At 42.2% G+C, this 26,913-nt stretch overlaps 1 protein-coding gene across 1 annotated transcript in view; it reads left to right on the forward strand.

Annotated features, from left to right (window-relative positions):
• Nucleotides 1-26,913, forward strand: part of MGA (MAX dimerization protein MGA) — a 1,137,718-nt gene that overhangs the window by 211,475 nt on the left and 899,330 nt on the right. The window contains exon 7 of the mRNA XM_053697822.1: nucleotides 20,457-20,567. Within this exon, the coding sequence (XP_053553797.1) occupies nucleotides 20,457-20,567 (111 nt within the window). The remainder of the gene's footprint in view (nucleotides 1-20,456; nucleotides 20,568-26,913) is intronic.

Below are 26,913 nucleotides of genomic sequence, written 5' to 3' on the forward strand. Positions count from 1 at the left end.
CCCCAACGTCACCACCACCACTATACTAAAGTTATTAACCCCTAAACCTAACCCTAAATCTAACCCTAACACACCTAACTTTAATATAATTAAAATAAATCTAAATAAAAATGAATAGCATTAACTAAATAATTCCTATTTAAAACTAAATACTTACCTGTAAAATAAACCCTAAGCTAGCTACAATATAACTAATAGTTACATTGTAGGTAGCTTAGGTTTTATTTTTATTTCACAGGCAAGTTTGCATTTATTTTAACTAGGTAGACTAGTTAGTAAATAGTTATTAACTATTTACTAGCTACCTAGTTAAAATAAATACAAATTTACCTGTAAATAAAACCTTACCTGTCTTACACTAACACCTAACATTACACTACAATTAAATCAATTACATTAATTTAAATACAATTAACTAAATTACAAAAAAAAATAAACACTAAATTACACAAAATAAAAAAGAAATGATCAAATATTTAAACTAATTACACCTAATCTAATAGCCATATCAAAATAACAAAGCCCCCCCCCCCCCCAATAAAAAAAAAAACCTAGCCTAAACTGTCAATAGCTGTTATGTTAGGTGCAAGTATTTGATATCCTTAACTGCAGGACCACTCAGTCTCACACCAAACCTTTAGGTTCATTAGATGTAATCAAGAACCTAGTTTTTGCTCATAGATCTGAGGGTCACTGCTGCATGGATGCAGAGTGAAAGAAATGAGATTTAAAGGTATATTATCCCGATTGCAATAGCAGTTGCAATATGCAGATAATTATACAGAGAGGAGGAAATGAGATTTAAAGGTATATTATCCCGATTGCAATAGCAGTTTGCAATATGCAGATAATTATAGAGATAGTAGATAAAAGAAAGATAAATATAGATTAGTGTTAGTAGGTGAATGTCAGCCTCAAATAACACAGGTTGCAACCAGGAGGTGTTTCTATATAAATTAAGCAGGAGAGCTCTATAACAGGTTATATTGTTTTTAGTTAACAGGCAGTCCTTAGTTAGTCTATAACGTTGTTAGTATTCATGTAAACAGCAGGCAGTCCATCACAACCAACAGTATGATATTTGATAAGGCACATAGAATATTAAAGCACAGTTCGTCAAGCTGAATCGATAGATATTACAAGCAATCAGATTGTTAAAGGTAGCTGTATTTGCATAAGCGTCACACTGTATAACATGCAGGAAAGTCCTTTAAAGTAGTAAGTGAATTAAGGTATAATACGTTACCACCTTCAGAGAGTAAGAAATAGTAACGGTTACCGCAGCTTCAAGGTGAGTTGCTATTAAGCACAGGAGTTGGTTGTTTGCAGCCAGAGTGAGAGAGAGCTCCTGAGACTTACGGTGACGTCAGACGCCGATACACGGCTTCAATGTAAAAGCCGGGAGAAACAGATTTAACAAGTGAAAGATACTTTGAGGATTCCGGTCAAAATAAGGAAACCTGAAATATGACGATCCAAAGTTGAAAAGCACACAGCAATTGTAGTTACTAATAGTAAATTCCTTGGTTAGGAATATCAGCAAGGTGTCTTCGTTGTTGCTCAGCTTATAGCTAAGTGAATACAAATTACCAAGCATAGGTAGACTGGAGGAGGGGCCTTATATAGGAATGTGAATACCTGAACATCCTGATTTAAAGGGACAGGAACATAACAGGACGCCCCCCTAAAAAGAGCCGCTCCGCGGATCAAGGCTTGGGTCGGTCGGGATGTCTTCGATGGAAAATTGAAAGAAGACGGGGTGCCGACAAATTAGAGTATGGTTCCCAGGAGTCCTCATCAGCCCCAAAACCTTTCCATCGTACCAGGTACTGGAGTTGATTGCGGTATAAACGAGAGTCCAAAATAGAATCCACTTCATACTCAACATCATCCACAACTGGAGGGTTAGTCAATGACGGATGAGGGGGATCCCTTGTCGGAGAGAAAGGTTTCAGGAGGGACACATGGAATGTAGGATGTATCCTGAGAGAGGGAGGTAGCTGAAGAGTCACAGCATTTGGATTAACAACCTTAACTATGTCATAGGGACCTATGAAGAGACTTCCAAGCTTTTTACTTGGAATACAGAGTTTCAGGTGTTTGGTACTTAGCCAAACCTTATCCCCAGGTTTATAAGGAGGGGGTTTTGAGCGTCTCAAATCATAATGATGTTTCTGTGAAGCTTGAGCTTCTTGTAAGGTTGTTTTGAGAACAGAAAAACCCTCAGCAATAGTATTAACTGTCTGATCAACCGTAGGTAGCAAGGAATCGGTTCTGTGGAAAAGATGATATGAAGGGTGAAAACCATAATTAATATAGAATGGCGAAGTTTTTGTGGATGCGTTGGTCATGTTATTATGTGCAAATTCTGCAGTAGGCAGCAGAGCGAACCAGTTATCCTGTTGGTTGGTACAATAGCATCTCAGATACTGTTCAAGAGACTGGTTAGTCCTTTCGCACTGACCATTAGTCTGGGGATGATAAGCAGTACTTAATCTCCTAGTAATCTTGAGAATAGAACATAACTGAGTCCAGAACTTAGAGGTGAATTGAGATCCTCTATCAGACGTGATGGAGTCAGGTAGTCCATGTAATTTTACAACATGATTCAAGAACAGTATGGCTGTTTCGGATGCGGTTGGTAAACCCATATGTGGGATAAAGTGTGCCATTTTAGAAAACAGATCAACAATGACTAGAATTGTGTTATGGTTAGAGGATGGAGGTAGCTCCACTATATAGTCCATTGCTATGTCCTTCCAGGGTCTTTCAGGAACTGGTAATGAAAGTAGAAGTCCATAAGGACGAGTTCTAGTATGTTTGCAAGTAGCGCAGACAGAACAGGATCGAATGTAAGAAGAGACAGAACTTTTCATATTGGGCCACCAATAGTCTCTTTGTAGTATGCGTAGTGTTTTATGAAGTCCAGGATGTCCTGAAAGGAGAGAATCATGTGCAGAATGCATCAATTCATTTCGTAGAGGTTCTGGAATGTATATCTGGTTTCCATGGTAATACAGATTACTACTGTGTTTTTGTAGATCTGCTAATGGGAGTTTTGGATCTGCTCTCTGATACTCTTTTATAGAGGTTTCAGTGATTGAAGTCAATCCAATGAACTTATTTTGTGGAATGATAGAATCTGGAGGTATATAATGTTGAGGTTTTGGATCCTTCCTTGAAAGCGCATCTGCTTTTGTATTTTTGGAACCTGGGCGGTAAGTGATGGTAAAATCAAATCTTGAAAAGAAGAGGCTCCATCTAACTTGTCTAGATGTTAATGTTTTGCTGGTTTTTAAATATTCAAGGTTTCTATGATCCGTAAATATAAGAATAGTATGTTTAGTACCCTCAAGGAGGTGTCTCCAAAACTCTAGTGCTGATTTTATAGCGAGAAGCTCTTTTTCACCAATAGCATAATTTAGCTCGGCTGAGCTCATTACCCTAGAGTAATATGATATTGGATGTAGTGCTTCCTTGGGTGAAACTCTTTGTGAGAGTACAGCTCCAAGAGCGTACTCAGAAGCATCAACCTCAAGCGTGTACTGTAAACTGGGATCTGGGAATTTGAGTATCGGTGCTGTTACAAACCTCTCCTTTAATACTTTAAATGCGTTCTCAGCATGTATATTCCAAGAGAAACCAGGTTTTTTCTGAGTTAATTTAGTCAAGGGTCTAGCAATCTCAGAAAAGCCCTTGATAAACTTCCTATAGAAGTTTGCAAACCCAAGAAATCTCTGAACATCTTTTTTTGTACGGGGGGTGCTCCAGTTAGTAATAGCTTCCACTTTGTTTGCTTCCATAGTGATACCAGAAGGGGAAACCTGGTATCCTAAGAAGGAGATAGTAGTGGTATTAAAAATGCATTTCTCTAACTTGGCATAGAGATGGTGTGTACGAAGTCTGGACAAAACAAGCTTGACATGGGTGTGATGGTTTGTTATATTGTCAGAATAGATTAAAATGTCATCTAAATAAATGACCATACAGACATCAAGTAAGTCATGAAATACGTCATTTATAAAACACTGGAACGTTGCAGGAGCGTTGCACAGCCCAAAAGGCATTACTGTATATTCATACAGTCCATAACGTGTGCGGAAAGCTGTTAGCCACTCATCGCCTTTCCTCATTCTTATCAAGTTATAAGCTCCTCTAAGATCTAATTTTGTGTAAATTTTAGCTCCTTGCAACCGTTCTATAAGTTCAGGGATAAGTGGGAGTGGGTTCCTGTTTTTCTTGGTACATTTATTAAGTTGTCTGTAGTCGATAATAGGACGAAGTGATCCGTCCTTATTTTTAACAAAAAACATTGCAGCACCCGCTGGAGAGGTGGAAGGTCTTATAAAACCTTTCTTAAGGTTATCCTCTAAGTACTGTTTCAAATGAACCAATTCAGGTTCTGACATAGGGTATATATGACCAAAGGGAATGGAACTGCCCGGTAGTAAGTCTATAGGACAGTCATATGACCTGTGGGGGGGTAAGTTCTGAGCTTCTACTTTGTCAAACACATCAGAATATTCTTTATAACATTCAGGTAAAACATGATCAGTCATACAACACACAGAAGCTTTGGGAAAACAGACTTCCTTACAGTAAGTGGAATTAAAATTCACAACACCTTGCTTCCAAGAAATATCAGGATCATGTTTTATCAACCAATTGATACCAAAAATTAACGGGTATAAACTAGAGGGCAAAATGTCAAATGTACATGTCTCAGTATGGCCCTTCTGTGTGATAACTTGTAAGGGTGTAGTGTGATGGGTGATAGGCCCCGTATTCATAAGAAAACCATCAACCAATCTTATGGCTTGTGCACTATCTTTTTTTATTGTGGGTATTTTATGTTTTGTTACAAATGCTTGGTCAATGAAATTCCCAGATGCACCAGAGTCAATAACGGCCTGGGTTTTTGTCTTCTGTAGACGCCACTGCAAAAGAACAGAAATTGGTAAATGAGTGGTAAGCGCAGACAATTTATTAAGGCAATTTCTCCAACATAGGTGTGTCCGGTCCACGGCGTCATCCTTACTTGTGGGATATTCTCCTCCCCAACAGGAAATGGCAAAGAGCCCAGCAAAGCTGGTCACATGATCCCTCCTAGGCTCCGCCTACCCCAGTCATTCTCTTTGCCGTTGTACAGGCAACATCTCCACGGAGATGGCTTAGAGTTTTTTAGTGTTTAACTGTAGTTTTTCATTATTCAATCAAGAGTTTGTTATTTTCAAATAGTGCTGGTACGTACTATTTACTCAGAAACAGAAAAGAGATGAAGAATTCTGTTTGTATGAGGAAAATGATTTTAGCAACCGTAACTAAAATCCATGGCTGTTCCACACAGGACTGTTGAGAGCATTAACTTCAGTTGGGGGAACAGTTTGCAGTCCTTTGCTGCTTGAGGTATGACACATTCTAACAAGACGATGTAATGCTGGAAGCTGTCATTTTCCCTATGGGATCCGGTAAGCCATGTTTATTACGATTGTAAATAAGGGCTTCACAAGGGCTTATTTAGACTGTAGACATTTTTTGGGCTAAATCGATTGATATTAACACTTATTTAGCCTTGAGGAATCATTTATTCTGGGTATTTTGATATAATTATATCGGCAGGCACTGTTTTAGACACCTTATTCTTTAGGGGCTTTCCCAAAGCATAGGCAGAGTCTCATTTTCGCGCCGGTGTTGCGCACTTGTTTTTGAGAGGCATGGCATGCAGTCGCATGTGAGAGGAGCTCTGATACTGATAAAAGACTTCTGAAGGCATCATTTGGTATCGTATTCCCCTTGGGTTTGGTTGGGTCTCAGCAAAGCAGATACCAGGGACTGTAAAGGGGTTAAAGCTTAAAACGGCTCCGGTTCCGTTATTTTAAGGGTTAAAGCTTCCAAAATTGGTGTGCAATATTTTCAAGGCTTTAAGACACTGTGGTGAAAGTTTGGTGAATTTTGAACAATTCCTTCATGTTTTTTCGCAATTGCAGTAATAAAGTGTGTTCAGTTTAAAATTTAAAGTGACAGTAACGGTTTTATTTCAAAACGTTTTTTTGTACTTTCTTATCAAGTTTATGCCTGTTTAACATGTCTGAACTACCAGATAGACTGTGTTCTGAATGTGGGGAAGCCAGAATTCCTATTCATTTAAATAAATGTGATTTATGTGATAATGACAATGATGCCCAAGATGATTCCTCAAGTGAGGGGAGTAAGCATGGTACTGCATCATTCCCTCCTTCGTCTACACGAGTCTTGCCCACTCAGGAGGCCCCTAGTACATCTAGCGCGCCAATACTCCTTACTATGCAACAATTAACGGCTGTAATGGATAATTCTGTCAAAAACATTTTAGCCAAAATGAACCCTTGTCAGCGTAAGCGTGGATGCTCTGTTTTAGTTACTGAAGAGCATGACGACGCTGATATTAATATCTCTGAAGGGCCCCTAACCCAATCTGAGGGAGCCAGGGAGGTTTTGTCTGAGGGAGAAATTACTGATTTAGGGAACATTTCTCAGCAGGCTGAATCTGATGTGATTACTTTTAAATTTAAATTGGAACATCTCCGCATTTTGCTTAAGGAGGTATTATCCACTCTGGATGATTGTGAAAATTTGGTCATCCCAGAGAAACTATGTAAAATGGACAAGTTCCTAGAGGTGCCGGGGCTCCCAGAAGCTTTTCCTATACCCAAGCGGGTGGCGGACATTGTTAATAAAGAATGGGAAAGGCCCGGTATTCCTTTCGTCCCTCCCCCCATATTTAAAAAATTGTTTCCTATGGTCGACCCCAGAAAGGACTTATGGCAGTCAGTCCCCAAGGTCGAGGGAGCGGTTTCTACTTTAAACAAACGCACCACTATTCCCATAGAGGATAGTTGTGCTTTCAAAGATCCTATGGATAAAAAATTAGAAGGTTTGCTTAAAAAGATGTTTGTTCAGCAGGGTTACCTTCTACAACCCATTTCATGCATTGTCCCTGTCACTACAGCCGCATATTTCTGGTTTGATGAACTGATTAAGGTGCTCGATAGTGACTCTCCTCCTTATGAGGAGATTATGGACAGAGTCAATGCTCTCAAATTGGCTAATTCTTTCACTCTAGACGCCTCTTTGCAATTGGCTAAGTTAGCGGCTAAGAATTCTGGGTTTGCTATTGTGGCGCGCAGAGCGCTTTGGTTGAAATCTTGGTCGGCTGATGCGTCTTCCAAGAACAAGCTACTAAACATTCCTTTCAAGGGGAAAACGCTGTTTGGTCCTGACTTGAAAGAGATTATCTCTGATTTCTCCAACATAGGTGTGTCCGGTCCACGGCGTCATCCTTACTTGTGGGATATTCTCTTCCCCAACAGGAAATGGCAAAGAGCCCAGCAAAGCTGGTCACATGATCCCTCCTAGGCTCCGCCTACCCCAGTCATTCTCTTTGCCGTTGTACAGGCAACATCTCCACGGAGATGGCTTAGAGTTTTTTAGTGTTTAACTGTAGTTTTTCATTATTCAATCAAGAGTTTGTTATTTTCAAATAGTGCTGGTACGTACTATTTACTCAGAAACAGAAAAGAGATGAAGAATTCTGTTTGTATGAGGAAAATGATTTTAGCAACCGTAACTAAAATCCATGGCTGTTCCACACAGGACTGTTGAGAGCATTAACTTCAGTTGGGGGAACAGTTTGCAGTCCTTTGCTGCTTGAGGTATGACACATTCTAACAAGACGATGTAATGCTGGAAGCTGTCATTTTCCCTATGGGATCCGGTAAGCCATGTTTATTATGATTGTAAATAAGGGCTTCACAAGGGCTTATTTAGACTGTAGACATTTTTTGGGCTAAATCGATTGATATTAACACTTATTTAGCCTTGAGGAATCATTTATTCTGGGTATTTTGATATAATAATATCGGCAGGCACTGTTTTAGACACCTTATTCTTTAGGGGCTTTCCCAAAGCATAGGCAGAGTCTCATTTTCGCGCCGGTGTTGCGCACTTGTTTTTGAGAGGCATGGCATGCAGTCGCATGTGAGAGGAGCTCTGATACTTATAAAAGACTTCTGAAGGCATCATTTGGTATCGTATTCCCCTTGGGTTTGGTTGGGTCTCAGCAAAGCAGATACCAGGGACTGTAAAGGGGTTAAAGCTTAAAACGGCTCCGGTTCCGTTATTTTAAGGGTTAAAGCTTCCAAAATTGGTGTGCAATATTTTCAAGGCTTTAAGACACTGTGGTGAAAATTTGGTGAATTTTGAACAATTCCTTCATGTTTTTTCGCAATTGCAGTAATAAAGTGTGTTCAGTTTAAAATTTAAAGTGACAGTAACGGTTTTATTTCAAAACGTTTTTTGAACTTTATTATCAAGTTTATGCCTGTTTAACATGTCTGAACTACCAGATAGACTGTGTTCTGAATGTGGGGAAGCCAGAATTCCTATTCATTTAAATAAATGTGATTTATGTGATAATGACAATGATGCCCAAGATGATTCCTCAAGTGAGGGGAGTAAGCATGGTACTGCATCATTCCCTCCTTCGTCTACACGAGTCTTGCCCACTCAGGAGGCCCCTAGTACATCTAGCGCGCCAATACTCCTTACTATGCAACAATTAACGGCTGTAATGGATAATTCTGTCAAAAACATTTTAGCCAAAATGAACCCTTGTCAGCGTAAGCGTGGATGCTCTGTTTTAGTTACCGAAGAGCATGACGACGCTGATATTAATATCTCTGAAGGGCCCCTAACCCAATCTGAGGGAGCCAGGGAGGTTTTGTCTGAGGGAGAAATTACTGATTTAGGGAACATTTCTCAGCAGGCTGAATCTGATGTGATTACTTTTAAATTTAAATTGGAACATCTCCGCATTTTGCTTAAGGAGGTATTATCCACTCTGGATGATTGTGAAAATTTGGTCATCCCAGAGAAACTATGTAAAATGGACAAGTTCCTAGAGGTGCCGGGGCTCCCAGAAGCTTTTCCTATACCCAAGCGGGTGGCGGACATTGTTAATAAAGAATGGGAAAGGCCCGGTATTCCTTTCGTCCCTCCCCCCATATTTAAAAAATTGTTTCCTATGGTCGACCCCAGAAAGGACTTATGGCAGTCAGTCCCCAAGGTCGAGGGAGCGGTTTCTACTTTAAACAAACGCACCACTATTCCCATAGAGGATAGTTGTGCTTTCAAAGATCCTATGGATAAAAAATTAGAAGGTTTGCTTAAAAAGATGTTTGTTCAGCAGGGTTACCTTCTACAACCCATTTCATGCATTGTCCCTGTCACTACAGCCGCATATTTCTGGTTTGATGAACTGATTAAGGTGCTCGATAGTGACTCTCCTCCTTATGAGGAGATTATGGACAGAGTCAATGCTCTCAAATTGGCTAATTCTTTCACTCTAGACGCCTCTTTGCAATTGGCTAAGTTAGCGGCTAAGAATTCTGGGTTTGCTATTGTGGCGCGCAGAGCGCTTTGGTTGAAATCTTGGTCGGCTGATGCGTCTTCCAAGAACAAGCTCCTAAACATTCCTTTCAAGGGGAAAACGCTGTTTGGTCCTGACTTGAAAGAGATTATCTCTGATATCACGGGGGGTAAGGGCCATGCCCTTCCTCGGGATCGGCCTTTCAAGGCAAAAAATAGACCTAATTTTCGTCCCTTTCGTAAAAACGGACCAGCCCAAGGTGCTACGTCCTCTAAGCAAGAGGGTAATACTTCTCAGGCCAAGCCAGCTTGGAGACCAATGCAAGGCTGGAACAAGGGAAAGCAGGCAAAGAAACCTGCCACTGCTACCAAGACAGCATGAAATATCGGCCCCCGATCCGGGACCGGATCTGGTGGGGGGCAGACTCTCTCTCTTCGCTCAGGCTTGGGCAAGAGATGTTCTGGATCCTTGGGCGCTAGAAATAGTCTCCCAGGGTTATCTTCTGGAATTCAAGGGACTTCCCCCAAGGGGAAGGTTCCACAGGTCTCAGTTGTCTTCAGACCACATAAAAAGACAGGCGTTCTTACATTGTGTAGAAGACCTGTTAAAAATGGGAGTGATTCATCCTGTTCCATTGAGAGAACAAGGGATGGGGTTCTACTCCAATCTGTTCATAGTTCCCAAAAAAGAGGGAACATTCAGACCAATCCTAGATCTCAAGATCTTAAACAAATTTCTCAAGGTCCCATCTTTCAAGATGGAAACCATTCGAACTATCCTTCCTTCCATCCAGGAAGGTCAATTCATGACCACGGTGGATTTAAAGGATGCGTATCTACATATTCCTATCCACAAGGAACATCATCGGTTCCTAAGGTTTGCATTCCTGGACAAACATTACCAGTTCGTGGCGCTTCCTTTCGGATTAGCCACTGCTCCAAGGATTTTCACAAAGGTACTAGGGTCCCTTCTAGCTGTGCTAAGACCAAGGGGCATTGCAGTAGTACCTTACCTGGACGACATTCTGATTCAAGCGTCGTCCCTCCCTCGAGCAAAGGCTCACACGGACATCGTCCTGGCCTTTCTCAGATCGCACGGCTGGAAAGTGAACGTGGAAAAGAGTTCTCTATCCCCGTCAACAAGGGTTCCCTTCTTGGGAACAATTATAGACTCCTCAGAAATGAGGATTTTTCTAACAGAGGCCAGAAAGACAAAGCTTCTGGACTCTTGTCGAATACTTCATTCCGTTCCTCTTCCTTCCGTAGCTCAGTGCATGGAAGTGATCGGGTTGATGGTAGCGGCAATGGACATAGTTCCTTTTGCGCGCATTCATCTAAGACCATTACAACTGTGCATGCTCAGTCAGTGGAATGGGGACTATACAGACTTGTCTCCAAAGATACAAGTAAATCAGAGGACCAGAGACTCACTCCGTTGGTGGCTGTCCCTGGACAACCTGTCACGAGGGATGACATTCCACAGACCAGAGTGGGTCATTGTCACGACCGACGCCAGTCTGATGGGCTGGGGCGCGGTCTGGGGATCCCTGAAAGCTCAGGGTCTTTGGTCTCGGGAAGAATCTCTTCTACCGATAAATATTCTGGAACTGAGAGCGATATTCAATGCTCTCAAGGCTTGGCCTCAGCTAGCGAGGACCAAGTTCATACGGTTTCAATCAGACAACATGACGACTGTTGCGTACATCAACCATCAGGGGGGAACAAGGAGTTCCCTAGCGATGGAAGAAGTGACCAAGATTATTCTATGGGCGGAGTCTCACTCCTGCCACCTGTCTGCTATCCACATCCCGGGAGTGGAAAATTGGGAAGCGGATTTTCTGAGTCGTCAGACATTGCATCCGGGGGAGTGGGAACTCCATCCGGAAATCTTTGCCCAAGTCACTCAACTTTGGGGCATTCCAGACATGGATCTGATGGCCTCTCGTCAGAACTTCAAAGTTCCTTGCTACGGGTCCAGATCCAGGGATCCCAAGGCGGCTCTAGTGGATGCACTAGTAGCACCTTGGACCTTCAAACTAGCTTATGTGTTCCCGCCGTTTCCTCTCATCCCCAGGCTGGTAGCCAGGATCAATCAGGAGAGGGCGTCGGTGATCTTGATAGCTCCTGCGTGGCCACGCAGGACTTGGTATGCAGATCTGGTGAATATGTCATCGGCTCCACCTTGGAAGCTACCTTTGAGACGAGACCTTCTTGTTCAGGGTCCGTTCGAACATCCGAATCTGGTTTCACTCCAGCTGACTGCTTGGAGATTGAACGCTTGATTTTATCGAAGCGAGGTTTCTCAGATTCTGTTATCGATACTCTTGTTCAGGCCAGAAAGCCTGTGACTAGAAAGATTTACCACAAAATTTGGAAAAAATATATCTGTTGGTGTGAATCTAAAGGATTCCCTTGGGACAAGGTTAAGATTCCTAGGATTCTATCCTTCCTTCAAGAAGGATTGGAAAAAGGATTATCGGCAAGTTCCCTGAAGGGACAGATTTCTGCCTTGTCGGTGTTACTTCACAAAAAACTGGCAGCTGTGCCAGATGTTCAAGCCTTTGTTCAGGCTCTGGTTAGAATCAAGCCTGTTTACAAACCTTTGACTCCTCCTTGGAGTCTCAATTTAGTTCTTTCAGTTCTTCAGGGGGTTCCGTTTGAACCCTTACATTCCGTTGATATTAAGTTATTATCTTGGAAAGTTTTGTTTTTAGTTGCAATTTCTTCTGCTAGAAGAGTTTCAGAATTATCTGCTCTGCAGTGTTCTCCTCCTTATCTGGTGTTCCATGCAGATAAGGTGGTTTTACGTACTAAACCTGGTTTTCTTCCAAAAGTTGTTTCTAACAAAAACATTAACCAGGAGATTATCGTACCTTCTCTGTGTCCGAAACCAGTTTCAAAGAAGGAACGCTTGTTGCACAATTTGGATGTTGTTCGCGCTCTAAAATTCTATTTAGATGCTACAAAGGATTTTAGACAAACATCTTCCCTGTTTGTTGTTTATTCAGGTAAAAGGAGAGGTCAAAAAGCAACTTCTACCTCTCTCTCTTTTTGGATTAAAAGCATCATCAGATTGGCTTACGAGACTGCCGGACGGCAGCCTCCCGAAAGAATCACGGCTCATTCCACTAGGGCTGTGGCTTCCACATGGGCCTTCAAGAACGAGGCTTCTGTTGATCAGATATGTAGGGCAGCGACTTGGTCTTCACTGCACACTTTTACCAAATTTTACAAGTTTGATACTTTTGCTTCTTCTGAGGCTATTTTTGGGAGAAAGGTTTTGCAAGCCGTGGTGCCTTCCATTTAGGTGACCTGATTTGCTCCCTCCCTTCATCCGTGTCCTAAAGCTTTGGTATTGGTTCCCACAAGTAAGGATGACGCCGTGGACCGGACACACCTATGTTGGAGAAAACAGAATTTATGTTTACCTGATAAATTTCTTTCTCCAACGGTGTGTCCGGTCCACGGCCCGCCCTGGTTTTTTAATCAGGTCTGATAATTTATTTTCTTTAACTACAGTCACCACGGTACCATATGGTTTCTCCTATGCTATTATTCCTCCTTAACGTCGGTCGAATGACTGGGGTAGGCGGAGCCTAGGAGGGATCATGTGACCAGCTTTGCTGGGCTCTTTGCCATTTCCTGTTGGGGAAGAGAATATCCCACAAGTAAGGATGACGCCGTGGACCGGACACACCGTTGGAGAAAGAAATTTATCAGGTAAACATAAATTCTGTTATCACTGGGGGTAAGGGCCATGCCCTTCCTCAGGATCGGCCTTTCAAGGCAAAAAATAGACCTAATTTTCGTCCCTTTCGTAAAAACGGACCAGCCCAAGGTGCTACGTCCTCTAAGCAAGAGGGTAATACTTCTCAGGCCAAGCCAGCTTGGAGACCAATGCAAGGCTGGAACAAGGGAAAGCAGGCAAAGAAACCTGCCACTGCTACCAAGACAGCATGAAATATCGGCCCCCGATCCGGGACCGGATCTGGTGGGGGGCAGACTCTCTCTCTTCGCTCAGGCTTGGGCAAGAGATGTTCTGGATCCTTGGGCGCTAGAAATAGTCTCCCAGGGTTATCTTCTGGAATTCAAGGGACTTCCCCCAAGGGGAAGGTTCCACAGGTCTCAGTTGTCTTCAGACCACATAAAAAGACAGGCGTTCTTACATTGTGTAGAAGACCTGTTAAAAATGGGAGTGATTCATCCTGTTCCATTGAGAGAACAAGGGATGGGGTTCTACTCCAATCTGTTCATAGTTCCCAAAAAAGAGGGAACGTTCAGACCAATCCTAGATCTCAAGATCTTAAACAAATTTCTCAAGGTCCCATCTTTCAAGATGGAAACCATTCGAACTATCCTTCCTTCCATCCAGGAAGGTCAATTCATGACCACGGTGGATTTAAAGGATGCGTATCTACATATTCCTATCCACAAGGAACATCATCGGTTCCTAAGGTTTGCATTCCTGGACAAACATTACCAGTTCGTGGCGCTTCCTTTCGGATTAGCCACTGCTCCAAGGATTTTCACAAAGGTACTAGGGTCCCTTCTAGCTGTGCTAAGACCAAGGGGCATTGCAGTTGTACCTTACCTGGACGACATTCTGATTCAAGCGTCGTCCCTCCCTCGAGCAAAGGCTCACACGGACATCGTCCTGGCCTTTCTCAGATCGCACGGCTGGAAAGTGAACGTGGAAAAGAGTTCTCTATCCCCGTCAACAAGGGTTCCCTTCTTGGGAACAATTATAGACTCCTCAGAAATGAGGATTTTTCTAACAGAGGCCAGAAAGACAAAGCTTCTGGACTCTTGTCGAATACTTCATTCCGTTCCTCTTCCTTCCGTAGCTCAGTGCATGGAAGTGATCGGGTTGATGGTAGCGACAATGGACATAGTTCCTTTTGCGCGCATTCATCTAAGACCATTACAACTGTGCATGCTCAGTCAGTGGAATGGGGACTATACAGACTTGTCTCCAAAGATACAAGTAAATCAGAGGACCAGAGACTCACTCCGTTGGTGGCTGTCCCTGGACAACCTGTCACGAGGGATGACATTCCACAGACCAGAGTGGGTCATTGTCACGACCGACGCCAGTCTGATGGGCTGGGGCGCGGTCTGGGGATCCCTGAAAGCTCAGGGTCTTTGGTCTCGGGAAGAATCTCTTCTACCGATAAATATTCTGGAACTGAGAGCGATATTCAATGCTCTCAAGGCTTGGCCTCAGCTAGCGAGGACCAAGTTCATACGGTTTCAATCAGACAACATGACGACTGTTGCGTACATCAACCATCAGGGGGGAACAAGGAGTTCCCTAGCGATGGAAGAAGTGACCAAGATTATTCTATGGGCGGAGTCTCACTCCTGCCACCTGTCTGCTATCCACATCCCGGGAGTGGAAAATTGGGAAGCGGATTTTCTGAGTCGTCAGACATTGCATCCGGGGGAGTGGGAACTCCATCCGGAAATCTTTGCCCAAGTCACTCAACTTTGGGGCATTCCAGACATGGATCTGATGGCCTCTCGTCAGAACTTCAAAGTTCCTTGCTACGGGTCCAGATCCAGGGATCCCAAGGCGGCTCTAGTGGATGCACTAGTAGCACCTTGGACCTTCAAACTAGCTTATGTGTTCCCGCCGTTTCCTCTCATCCCCAGGCTGGTAGCCAGGATCAATCAGGAGAGGGCGTCGGTGATCTTGATAGCTCCTGCGTGGCCACGCAGGACTTGGTATGCAGATCTGGTGAATATGTCATCGGCTCCACCTTGGAAGCTACCTTTGAGACGAGACCTTCTTGTTCAGGGTCCGTTCGAACATCCGAATCTGGTTTCACTCCAGCTGACTGCTTGGAGATTGAACGCTTGATTTTATCGAAGCGAGGTTTCTCAGATTCTGTTATCGATACTCTTGTTCAGGCCAGAAAGCCTGTAACTAGAAAGATTTACCACAAAATTTGGAAAAAATATATCTGTTGGTGTGAATCTAAAGGATTCCCTTGGGACAAGGTTAAGATTCCTAGGATTCTATCCTTCCTTCAAGAAGGATTGGAAAAAGGATTATCGGCAAGTTCCCTGAAGGGACAGATTTCTGCCTTGTCGGTGTTACTTCACAAAAAACTGGCAGCTGTGCCAGATGTTCAAGCCTTTGTTCAGGCTCTGGTTAGAATCAAGCCTGTTTACAAACCTTTGACTCCTCCTTGGAGTCTCAATTTAGTTCTTTCAGTTCTTCAGGGGGTTCCGTTTGAACCCTTACATTCCGTTGATATTAAGTTATTATCTTGGAAAGTTTTGTTTTTAGTTGCAATTTCTTCTGCTAGAAGAGTTTCAGAATTATCTGCTCTGCAGTGTTCTCCTCCTTATCTGGTGTTCCATGCAGATAAGGTGGTTTTACGTACTAAACCTGGTTTTCTTCCAAAAGTTGTTTCTAACAAAAACATTAACCAGGAGATTATCGTACCTTCTCTGTGTCCGAAACCAGTTTCAAAGAAGGAACGCTTGTTGCACAATTTGGATGTTGTTCGCGCTCTAAAATTCTATTTAGATGCTACAAAGGATTTTAGACAAACATCTTCCCTGTTTGTTGTTTATTCAGGTAAAAGGAGAGGTCAAAAAGCAACTTCTACCTCTCTCTCTTTTTGGATTAAAAGCATCATCAGATTGGCTTACGAGACTGCCGGACGGCAGCCTCCCGAAAGAATCACGGCTCATTCCACTAGGGCTGTGGCTTCCACATGGGCCTTCAAGAACGAGGCTTCTGTTGATCAGATATGTAGGGCAGCGACTTGGTCTTCACTGCACACTTTTACCAAATTTTACAAGTTTGATACTTTTGCTTCTTCTGAGGCTATTTTTGGGAGAAAGGTTTTGCAAGCCGTGGTGCCTTCCATTTAGGTGACCTGATTTGCTCCCTCCCTTCATCCGTGTCCTAAAGCTTTGGTATTGGTTCCCACAAGTAAGGATGACGCCGTGGACCGGACACACCTATGTTGGAGAAAACAGAATTTATGTTTACCTGATAAATTTCTTTCTCCAACGGTGTGTCCGGTCCACGGCCCGCCCTGGTTTTTTAATCAGGTCTGATAATTTATTTTCTTTAACTACAGTCACCACGGTACCATATGGTTTCTCCTATGCTATTATTCCTCCTTAACGTCGGTCGAATGACTGGGGTAGGCGGAGCCTAGGAGGGATCATGTGACCAGCTTTGCTGGGCTCTTTGCCATTTCCTGTTGGGGAGGAGAATATCCCACAAGTAAGGATGACGCCGTGGACCGGACACACCGTTGGAGAAAGAAATTTATCAGGTAAACATAAATTCTGTTTTTGGTGTTGAAGATTCTTACCCCTCTTCTGTCTGATAAGCACAGGACAGTCTCTAACAGCATGGTCCTTTGCTGCGCAATATAAACACAAGTTATGTAGCTTCCTTCTGGCTTTTTCCTCTGGTTTTAGAGGACCCCTCATGACAGCAACTTCCATAGGTTCATCATTTGATTTAGATGGTGCAGTGACCACAGGATGGTATGCTGGGATTTTCTTGACAACAGGATCAGATAGTGCCCTTTCAGATCTACGTTCTCTTATCCTTCTATCAACAGTGATACATAAGGTCATAAGATTCTCTAAATCCACAGGAACTGCACCACGGGCTAATTCATCTTTTAATGTTTCAGAAAGACCTGTTCTGAACTGATTTCTCAGAGCAGGTTCATTCCATTGGGTGTCTGGTGCCCATCTTTTAAAGTGCGTGATATATTCTTCTACTGCTCTTTTACCTTGTCGTAGGTTCCTAAGAGCAGTCTCAGCAGTATTCTGCTTATGATGGTCTTCATATAATAGGGACATGGCAGAGAAAAAGGCATCTAAGGAGTCCAATATGGGGTCATTGTTCTCATAGAAGGCGTTAGCCCATGATTTAGCCTCTCCTCTGAGATATGAGATGACCGTTAGAACTTTGACTCGATCAGATGCATAGGTTCGGGGTTTTAAAGAAAAATACAAAGTACAGGAGTTTTTAAATTCTCTAAACTGAGTCCTGTCACCAAAGAATTTTTCAGGTGGAGATACAATTGGTTCAGGTGTTAAATCAATAGGAGCAGGTTTATCAGATAAATGCACATTAATAACCTTCCTAATGTGATCATTTTCAATTTTAATTTCTCTGAGGCCTTGTAGCATATGGTCCATGCTTTGTGCAAGGGAACCAACACGGTTTGTAAGTTCACTGATATCCATGCTGTAGGATATATGTTAGGCTTGGTAATATGTTATGTTAGGTGCAAGTATTTGATATCCTTAACTGCAGGACCACTCAGTCTCACACCAAACCTTTAGGTTCATTAGATGTAATCAAGAACCTAGTTTTTGCTCATAGATCTGAGGGTCACTGCTGCATGGATGCAGAGTGAAAGAAATGAGATTTAAAGGTATATTATCCCGATTGCAATAGCAGTTGCAATATGCAGATAATTATACAGAGAGGAGGAAATGAGATTTAAAGGTATATTATCCCGATTGCAATAGCAGTTTGCAATATGCAGATAATTATAGAGATAGTAGATAAAAGAAAGATAAATATAGATTAGTGTTAGTAGGTGAATGTCAGCCTCAAATAACACAGGTTGCAACCAGGAGGTGTTTCTATATAAATTAAGCAGGAGAGCTCTATAACAGGTTATATTGTTTTTAGTTAACAGGCAGTCCTTAGTTAGTCTATAACGTTGTTAGTATTCATGTAAACAGCAGGCAGTCCATCACAACCAACAGTATGATATTTGATAAGGCACATAGAATATTAAAGCACAGTTCGTCAAGCTGAATCGATAGATATTACAAGCAATCAGATTGTTAAAGGTAGCTGTATTTGCATAAGCGTCACACTGTATAACATGCAGGAAAGTCCTTTAAAGTAGTAAGTGAATTAAGGTATAATACGTTACCACCTTCAGAGAGTAAGAAATAGTAACGGTTACCGCAGCTTCAAGGTGAGTTGCTATTAAGCACAGGAGTTGGTTGTTTGCAGCCAGAGTGAGAGAGAGCTCCTGAGACTTACGGTGACGTCAGACGCCGATACACGGCTTCAATGTAAAAGCCGGGAGAAACAGATTTAACAAGTGAAAGATACTTTGAGGATTCCGGTCAAAATAAGGAAACCTGAAATATGACGATCCAAAGTTGAAAAGCACACAGCAATTGTAGTTACTAATAGTAAATTCCTTGGTTAGGAATATCAGCAAGGTGTCTTCGTTGTTGCTCAGCTTATAGCTAAGTGAATACAAATTACCAAGCATAGGTAGACTGGAGGAGGGGCCTTATATAGGAATGTGAATACCTGAACATCCTGATTTAAAGGGACAGGAACATAACAATAGCCCTTAAAAGGGCCTTTTGCGGGATATTGCCCTAACAAAATCAGCTCTTTTACCTGTAAAAAAAAAAAATACAAACAACCCTCCAACAGTAAAACCCACCACCCACACAACCAAACCCCCCAAATAAAATCCTATCTAAAAAACCTAAGCTCCCCATTGGCCTGAAAAGGGCATTTGGATGGGCATTGCCCTTAAAAGGGCATTTAGCTCTTTTCCATTGCCCAAACCCTAAGCTAAAAATAAAACCCACCCAATAAACCCTTTAAAAAAACCTAACACTAACCCCCGAAGAGCCACTTAGTTTTTGAAGACCTGACATCCATCCTCATCAAGGCGGGAGAAGTCTTCATCTAAGCGGGCAGAAGTCCTCAACGAAGCCGGGAGAATCCGATCAGCCAATAGGATTGAGCTCACATTCTATTGGCTGTTCCAAGTGTGGCAGCACCCTATTGTGCTGAATCAAGCATGCTCACTGACCCAAGGAATGAGACGATCTCCCGTTGCCTCCTGGTGTAGACTTTGAACAAAAAAGCTTGAGCTTCCAGTGCAGTATATGAATATTATTTTAATAAAATTGACAAAATTATAAAACTTTAGGTATTACACTAGCCCAAAGTCTTGAAAACAGTTGCAACGCATTTCTCAGCTATACTAGCCGTTTCCTCAGGAAATTTGATACTCCTCATTTCAGTTTTCATGCTTAATTATGTGATGTGCCTGTACTAATCTTATCCCACAATAAAACATAATTAATTAAATTGCATTTGCTGTGATGCAGGGTTTGGATCTGTACACCAATCCATGAATTGTTCTGCTTGAAAGTTAAGAGAATATAGACATTAAATGGTATATTTGTAGTTTGTTTTGTCTATGGTGCATAAAGATCAAGATTCCTTCAATTAATATTGCTATTATTCTATTACTTAATAACTTGGTTTCTTGCAGTGCAAATCTTCTGAATAATGTATATATTTAATTATTAAATTGATCGATGCTGACTATGTAATATATTAAAATCTATAATGCAGAGATTAATATGTTTTTAAAGAAAATCTATTGGTAATCAATCTAATATTTACTCTAAAATAGAACAAGCTACAACTATACCTTCCATCATATATAATTTGCTGTGTAGCAGAGCTGGTATACCAGTTTCTATGGCATACCATCTTCTTTACCCCCACAGTATTTTCCACAGGACCTTTTTAATTGGCGCACCACCAGGCTGAGTTTACTGACCGCACAGCTAAAATTTAAGCCAATGTTAAGTTAACCTTAGTAAATGTTAAGATTTTTCAATGTTTAATGAACAAATTACATTTTAAATAAATTTGTTAAATTATGCAATGAATTTGCTTTGAATAGCAGAAAATGTTCTAATTTTACAAATTATTACATCGCCCCCACCAGCTGTTTTATAATGCCACCTGGCAGGCAAAATGTATTTGTGTAGAACACAGTACCATGTCATAGAGCTTGGCAATTGGAAGTAGCTAGTGTGCAGATACAAGTGTGCTCCCTTGTCTAAACTGCAAGTAAATGCTGATTGGACTGGGTTGTAAGATGTGAGGAGAAAAAATCCTTTTTGGGGAGTTGGAAATCATCACTAATACTAATTTATAGTCTATTAAATGTTTACTTTATAATTGCTAGTAATTGTTCACACTTGTTGCATTTTCTTTTCAGCATCTGGATTGCCCTATGTTTCAAGAACAGGAAAAACCAATGACTATACCAAGATTAAAGGTTGGCGAGACAAATTCTCAACAAGCTCTGTAACTCCATTATTAAATGAAGGTAAGAATCTTCTAAATGGTAGTCATCGAAAATAAATAAGTTAAAGATATTACAAAAATATGTAAATAGTGCATATCTAAGTTTAAAATTTTTCTTTCGGAAAATTAGGAGAGTCCATAGGTGTCCCTAACATGTAGATTATATTTTCTGCCACTAGAAAGAGATCAAGAAGCCTCACAAGAGCTTTAATCCCTTCTACCTCCTCTCCCCAACCAGTTTGTTCTTGGCCTCTGAGGAGAGAGGTTGAGAGAGGTTGCAAGATTTATTGAGAGCTCAGGCCTGACTTGAGACCCAGTACCTCTCCCCATCTTCACTCAGGGTTGAGTTTAGGATAATTTCTTCAAGGTTCTCTCTCCCTCTCAGGATCTTTAAGTGACTGAAAATTTATTCTGGGCCTGTCTTCAGACCTTACAAGATATCTGGTTCCAGTTTTTACCCTTTATATGTCCAGGAGGTGAGTGAGTACCCTTATAGGAATTAAATCTTTTTTTTTTTTTTTTTCCTGAGGAAATTTTTATGCTTTTTTCTCTGTCTTCAGATGTGTTTTTTTTTATAGGCTGTTTGTCGTATTTTGTGCAAATACTCTGATAATAAAAAGTTTTGGAACATATCTTTATTTCCAATTACCTGCAGTTTTGCTTATTATTTTGCAGTTATGTCTGTATCCCCACTTGATTTGTCTGAACCATTAGAAGGGACCCCTAGGGAACATACTGCAGCCCAAAAACTTTCTACTATTCATTATCCCTGTTTATTATGCAAAATTGCTACAGTGGACGAAATTAACCAGTTATTTGCTAATTGTGTCCCATAACTCTAATTCACAAGCCATAATCCTGTTAGTATGATACTTGGGAGACAATTAGTGCCCATGTCTGGTTTTGTGGCCCAGGGAGATTGCACTTGTCTTTTCTCCAGAGTTTTAATCCAGACTTCAAAAGACTATGAGAGAGATTTTTAGCAGCTATCCCGAAACCAAGTGTAAGCGAAAATCAAGAGATGTTCCTCACATTAATGGTAATACACATGGTCCTATCCCCCAGTCTTAGTTACTAACAACCTTGCAAAACTCTGACTCGGCTGAGTCTCTGAGGGTGAAATCTCTTCTGAGGATCTTAATCCTAGCTTGAGCCTGAGGCTGATTCCGCATTAGATTTAAAGTGGATCATATCCGCTTCCTACTTCAGAAAGTTTTGAACACCTTGCAACTATCAGAACCAAATCACAAGGATTCCAAACCTGTAAATAAGTTGAATCAAGGTTTTAAAGCTCTGTTTAAAGTGCCCTAAGGCTTTTGAAGCACCAGACTTGGTTACAGACTTTATAGCCAAATAATGGTATATAACAGGGATTCCTTTTGCACCTTCAAACAGATTTTAAAAAAAAAAGTATCCACTTTCAGACCAGAATTTAACAGCCTGGGAAGTAGTTCCTAAGGTTTATTGAGCTATTTCCACCTTAGCTAGATGCACAACTATTTTTATGAAGGAAAGTTCTTTGTGTAAGGATCCAATGGATCGCAAATCTGAGCCCTTGTTAAGGTAATTATTCTCCCAATTGGCTCTTCAGCTTAGACCTGCAGTTGCAATCACCTATGTGGCTGCTGCAGCATTTTTCTGGTGTGATTCTCTTTCTCAGATGGTTTCTGATCAATGCTCTGAGGATATTATGAACTGCATTAAAGTCAATAAAATGGCTAATGATTTAATTTGTGACGCAGTCTTTAACAATCAAAATTGATGTAAAAAAAAAAGAGCTTTATGGCTTAAATCTTGGTGAGCTGACATGGTTTCTAAGAATAGGCTATTATCAGTCCCTTTTGAAGGGTAGATGCTTTTTGGATCAGAATTGGATTCTATTATTAAAATTGTCTGAGGCAAAGGGGGCTTTTCTTCCTCAGGACAAGCAATCTAACAGGAAATACAAACAAGCAAATTGTTTTCCTTCTTAATATGAGGAACGTCAACGGCTTCATTCCTTACTTGTGGGAAATACAGAACCTGGCCACCGGGAGGAGGCAAAGACACCCCAGCCAAAGGCTTAAATACCTCCCCCACTTACCTCATATCACAGTCATTCTTTGCCTTTCGTCACAGGATGGGTCTCCCCCGGTCCGTCTATGGATCAGGTAGGGGGCAGACTTTCGCTCCTCTCAGAAGCTTAGTTCAGGGATGTGCAGGATCCTTGGGTCCTGGAGGTCATTGCTCAGGGTTACAGAATTGGGTTCAAGTCTCTTTCACTAAAGTGCAGATTCCTTCTCTCAAATCTGTCTTCAAAACCAGAAAAGAGGGATGCCTTTCTGGGGTGCGTTCGGGATTTGTCCTCCTTAGGAGGGAACTTTCCGCCCGATTCTGGACCTAAAGGGCTTAAACAAGTTTCTGAACATCCCCTCGTTCAAGATGGAGATGATGAGGTCTATTCTTCCCTTAGTTCAGAAGGGACAGTTCATGACCACTATAGATCTGAAGGATGCTTACCTTCATGTCTCAATCCACAGGGAACATTTTCAGTTCCTAAGGTTTGCCTTCCTGGACCGGCACTTACAGTTTATTGCTCTTCTGTTTGGCCTAGCTACTGCCCCAAGAATTTTCACAAAGGTTCTGGGGGCTCTCTTAGCCGTGGCCAGAACCTAGAGCATTGCAGTAGCACCTTACTTGGACGATATTCTGGTACAAGCACCATCCTTTCGTCTAGCAGAAGAACATTTGTAATCTCTTCTCTCTCCTCGATCCCATAGATGGAAGATCTCCTATTCCCAGCACCAGGGTAGAATTCCTGGGCACTATAATAGACTCACTAGTCATTTCAGACCAGAGACGCTGCAAGCTGGCTTTGTCATGTCTTGTCCTCCGGACCTCCTCAAGACCCTCTGTGGCGCAGTGTATTGAGGTGATTGGTCTCATGGTGTCCAGCATGGACATAATTCCCTTTGCCATGTTCTGTCTCAGACCGTTACAGCTGTGCATGCTAAAACAGTGGAACAGCAATTATTCATATCTGTTTCAACAGGTCTCTCTGGACAACTGGTCAAGAGAATCGCTCTCTTGGTGGCTCTGTCCAGATCACCTGTCCCAAGGGACATCCTTTTTAAGACCATCCTGGGAGATTGGGACTACAGATGCGAGTCTCTCAGGAGGGGGAGCAGTTGGGGGAGCCAAGAATGCTTAGGGCCTTTGGTTTCGGGAGGAGAGCTCTCTTCCGATCAACATTCTGGAACTTCAAGCAATCTTCAATTCTCTGAAGGCTTGGCCCTGTCTAGGTTCGTCCTAGTTTATAAGATTCCAATCAGACAATATCACCTCGGTGGCTTACATCAACCACCAGGGAGGAACAAGGAGCTCCCTAGCAATGAGGGAGATATCTCGGATTCTGGAGTGGGCGGAGGCCCTCAACTGTTCACTGTCAGCAATCCACATTGCAGTAGTGGACAACTGGTAAGCGGATTTTCTTAGCAGACAATCCTTTCATCCGGGGGAATGGTCCCTCCATCCTGAGGTGTTTGCGGAGATATGCAACAGGTGGGGGACTCCGGAGATAGATCTCATGGCGTCCCGTCTCAATACCAAGCTACCCAGGTATGGGTCGAGATCCAGTTATCCTCAGGCGGAGCTAATGGATGCATTAGTGGTGCCTTGGAAGTTCAGTCTAATATATACGCCATATATATATATGCCATTTCCGCCATTACCTCTCATTCCTCGAGTAGTGGCCCGCATCAAGCAGGAGCAGGCATCAGTGAAACTGATTGCTTCATCGTGTCCGAAGGATGTGGTTCGCAGATATCATGGGGATGTCGTCATCTCCTCCATGGAAGTCACCTTGTCGCAGGGATCTGCTGGAACAAGGTCCTTTTTGTTCATCAAAATCTAGATTCTCTGAGGCTGGCTGCTTGGAGATTGAACGCTTAGTCCTAGCCAAGAGAGGTTTCTCTGAGAGAGTTATTGATTCTCTCATTCAAGCTCGTAAGCCGGTTGCTCGTCGCATCTATCATAAGGTGTGGAGGACCTACTTATTCTTGTGTGAAGAGCGTGGATTCCCCTGGCATAAGTTCAGGGTTTCCAGGATTCTTTCCTTTCTCCAGGATGGTCTGGAGAAGGGCCTTTCTGCTAGCTCCATTAAGGGACAGATTTCAGCCCTATCTGTTTTACTGCACAAGAGGCTCGCTGAGCTTCCAGATGTTCAGTCTTTTGTTCAGGCTCTGGATAGAATCAGGCCTGTGTTTAGATCTAGTGCTCCTCCTTGAATTTGAATTCTTGCTCTAAAGTTTTGCAGAAGGCTCCGTTTGAGCCTATGCATGTAGTTGACATTAAATTACTGTCTTGGAAGGTTCTTTTTCTACTGGCTATCTTTTTTGCGCGCAGGGTCTCTGAAATTGCTGCCTTGCAATGTGAGCCTCCTTACCTAGTATTTAATGCTGATAAGGCTGTTCTTCGTACTGGGTTAGGTTTTCTTCCTAAGGTTGTTTCAGATTGCAACATCAATCAGGAGATTGTGGTTCCTTCCTTGTGTCCTAATCCTTCTTCTTTGAAGGAACGGGTACTTCATAAATTGGATGTGGTTCGGGCCTTGAAGTTCTTCAGGCTACGAAGGAGTTTAGACAGACTTCTTATTTGTTTGTCTATTCGGGTAAGCGTAGGGGGCAGAAGGCCTTGTCCACTTCCTTATCTTTTTGGTTGAGGAGCATTATTCGCTTAGCTTATGAGACAGCGGGACATAAGCCTCCTAGAGCAGTGGCTTCCTCTTGGGCCTTAAAGAATGAGGCCTCTATGGATCAGATTTGTAGGGCGGCTACCCTGGTCCTTCTTACATACCTTTTTATAAATTTTACAAGTTTGATGTTTTTGCTTTGGCTGAAGGTTTTGCAGACTGTGTTGCCCTCAGAGTAGGGTCTGCCTTCTTTTTGCCCTCCCATTCATTCAGTATCCTCTGGAGCTTGGGTATATGTTTCCCACAAGTAAGGAATGAAGCCATGGACTCTCCTCATATTAAGAAGGAAAACATAAATTATGCTTACCAGATAATTTCCTTTCTTTCTGTATGAGGAGAGTCCACGGCCCCCACCCGTTTTCTCCGATGGGTGGACCTAAATTTTTTTTTTGTTCTTCTGGCACCATTTATACCCTGATATTTCTCCTACTGTTCCTTGTTCCCTTGGCAGAATGACTGGGATATGAGGGAAGTGGAGGAGGTATTTTAGCCTTTGGCTGGGGTGTCTTTGCCTCCTCCTGGTGGCAAGGTTCTGTGTTTCCCACAAGTAAGGAAGGAAGCCGTAGGCTCTCCTCATACAGAAGGAAAGGAAATTATCTGGTAAGCATCATTTATGTTTTTGTTTCTTTCACTCCCGTAGAGATCAAAAGTTCCCTCTGACAAGAAATCTGAATCCTCCAAACCTTCCTGGAAACCAGGATCTTCTTGGTCTAAAAAAAAACCAGACCAAAAAACTCAACTCAAACTGAAATCTGCATGAACATCTGATTTCCATGGGAACGGTTTCATCTGATTCACTTTCCATAGGATCCTGTAAAGGTGGCGTCCTTTGTTCAATGTGTTTAGAAGATATGGGAGTTATCCAACCTGTCCTTATCTCTCAACAGGGTCAGGGTTTCTACTCCAACCTCTTCATTGTCCCAAAGAAAGAAGGCACTTATGGTCTTATTCTGGACTTAAAAACTCTGAACACATTTGTTCGTGTACCCTCTTTCAAATTGGAAATGATCTGTACCATCTTGCCTCCAATTCAGGAGGGTCAATTTATGACAACTATAGATTTTAAGGATCATATCTGTATATTCCAATTCACAGGGATCATTTACAGTTTCTAAGGTTTGCTTTTCTCAACAAGCATTACCCCCTTCAGTCTGGCCACTTCCCCTCACATCTTCACTGAGGTTTTAGAGGCTCTCTTAGCAGTGATTAGAGCTCAGGGAATCTCTGTTGCTCCTTATTGGACGATATCTTGGCCTAAGCTCTGTCTCTTTCACTGGCTACTTCATACCCACCTAATGTTATCTTTCAGGGCATTGGCTTCTGTAATTCTCATAGCTCCGGCATGGCCTCACAAAACTTGCTATGCGGCCCTGATACAGCTGTCATTTCTTCCTCCATGGGCTCTACACCTAAGGAAAGATCTGCTGTCTCAAGGATCTTGTATCATTTGGATCTGAAATCTTTGATCTTGATGGCATGGAGGTTGAATGACTAGTTCTCAAAAACAGATGTTTCTCGGATTCTGTTATTTGTACTTTACTGCATGCCAGAAAGCCTGTTATGCAGAAAATTTATCGTAAGATTTGGAAAGCTTGTTTACTTTGGTGTTCCTCTAGAGGTTTCTCTTGGAAATCTTTTA

The sequence above is a fragment of the Bombina bombina genome, chromosome 1 (assembly GCF_027579735.1).
Source record: "Bombina bombina isolate aBomBom1 chromosome 1, aBomBom1.pri, whole genome shotgun sequence".
Lineage (NCBI taxonomy): Eukaryota > Metazoa > Chordata > Amphibia > Anura > Bombinatoridae > Bombina > Bombina bombina.